We start from the raw sequence: 1,543 nt of genomic DNA on the forward strand, positions 1-1,543 counted from the left end.
ACTCTACACAGGAACTGGCTCTGAGCGACGTCGTCGCCCTCACCACTCCACATAGCAGACCAAGCTTGAATCCATGATCTCCGCAAATGCGAAAGGGGTGACCTAATCGCACGCTGACCCCCAAACAAAGACTCCATCGATCCATATTTAGCCTGAAGGAGATTTGCACAAGGGGACCTCGGTTGGTATGCAAGCCAACTTTGCATAACAACAAGAACAATACTTCTTAACCTGGAGTCCGAAATCCCCAACCCCCCTCTATTCTGTGGTAGCCTTATAGTGTCCCAACCCACAAGGTGACGCTTGGTATTATTACCTTGCCCACACCATAGAAACCTGGTCAATAACCCAGAGAGCTTCTTATTGATCTCCATAGGCATAAGGAACATAGACATAAGAAATTTTGGCATCGCATTTAAAACATGTTTGATGAGGGTAAGTCTGCCAGCAATCGAAAGGTAGGAGGCTTGCCAGGTCGAGATCTTAGTCTGAACCTTTTGCAGAGTGGCGTTACAAGCAACTCATGGAATCCTTGAGAGCTGAAGCGGCATATCAAGGTAGGGGAAAAACTTATCTGAGGAGGCACACTGAAAGATCTTCTGACCGATGGCCTGCATATGTAGAGGAACATTGATCATAGAAATGCAGCACTTATCATTGTTTAGTGAGAGGACCAACATCGATAGGAAAAAGAGGATGATGAGCTTGACTCTTAACATTTGTTGGATGGATCCAATGCCAAAAACAATCATGTCATCGACGTAAGTAAGAATATTGCTCTGGAGCCCCTGAACTTCGAGTGGCTTAATAAAACCACACCCCACGACCCTCTTGAGCAAGACCACAATGCCTTCAGAAACGACGTTAAAAAGCAGAGGGGACAAGGGGCATCCTTGCCGAATACCACGCCCAACTTTGAACTGCTTACCACAGGCCCCGTTAATCTGAACTTGGGATTGTGCACTTGTGACCAACTCACGCACCCAATTAGAAAAACGTTGACCAAATCCAAAGTTCTCCAACATGTGAAAGAGGAAAGGCCAATGCACTGAGTCATATGCTTTGTGAAAGTCAAGTTTAAGAGTAAAGAAAGGCCTCCCGCAGGACTTCAGAGAGTGAACCATCTCTGTGGCCAGAATAAATGAATGTTACAGCCGTCTATGGGGAATGAAAGCAAATTAAGCATCTGAAAAAATCTGATTAGCGATAGCACGCATCCTGGTAGCCAATACCTTGGCGATGATCCGGTAGATTCCTCCTAAGACAGAGATAGGACGGTATCGCGCTATGTCTACCAACGTAGCATCTTTTGGAATAAGAGATACAATGGCCAGGTGATAGATAGACGGTAACCAACTGTTACGGTGAAACTCAACAAACATACTCAGAATATCACCCTTAACACATGTTCAAAAGGTGCGATAGAAGTCCACAGGATAACCATCAAAACCAGAGGCTTTCCATCCGGACAAAGTTGTTACTGCTGCAAAGATTTCCTCTTCAGAAAAGGCCACCTGCAAAGAATTTGATAATGCATGGTCGA

The 1,543-nt window shown here is 45.2% G+C and overlaps 1 protein-coding gene across 1 annotated transcript; it reads right to left on the bottom strand.

Moving 5' to 3' along the window:
• Positions 1-521: 521 nt before the first annotated feature.
• Positions 522-1,124, bottom strand: LOC149815265 (secreted RxLR effector protein 78-like). Its single transcript, XM_089990508.1, has 2 exons — positions 747-1,124; positions 522-611 (listed from the first exon to the last, which is right to left on the bottom strand). Exons 1-2 carry the CDS (start codon positions 1,122-1,124, stop codon positions 522-524), a joined length of 468 nt encoding a protein of 155 aa, XP_089846634.1.
• Between the last annotated feature and the right edge of the window lie 419 nt (positions 1,125-1,543).

This window comes from Nuphar pumila, chromosome 15, assembly GCF_984573655.1.
Source record: "Nuphar pumila chromosome 15, dmNupPumi1.hap1.1, whole genome shotgun sequence".
Taxonomy (NCBI): domain Eukaryota; kingdom Viridiplantae; phylum Streptophyta; class Magnoliopsida; order Nymphaeales; family Nymphaeaceae; genus Nuphar; species Nuphar pumila.

Coding starts and splice junctions, on each gene's coding strand:
- LOC149815265 (XM_089990508.1), bottom strand. CDS start 1,124: ATGGTTCACTCTCTGAAGTCCTGCGGGAGGCCTTTCTTTACTCTTAAA. Junction 612..746: donor CTTACGTCGATGACATGATT/GTTTTTGGCATT, acceptor CTACATATGCAG/GCCATCGGTCAGAAGATCTT.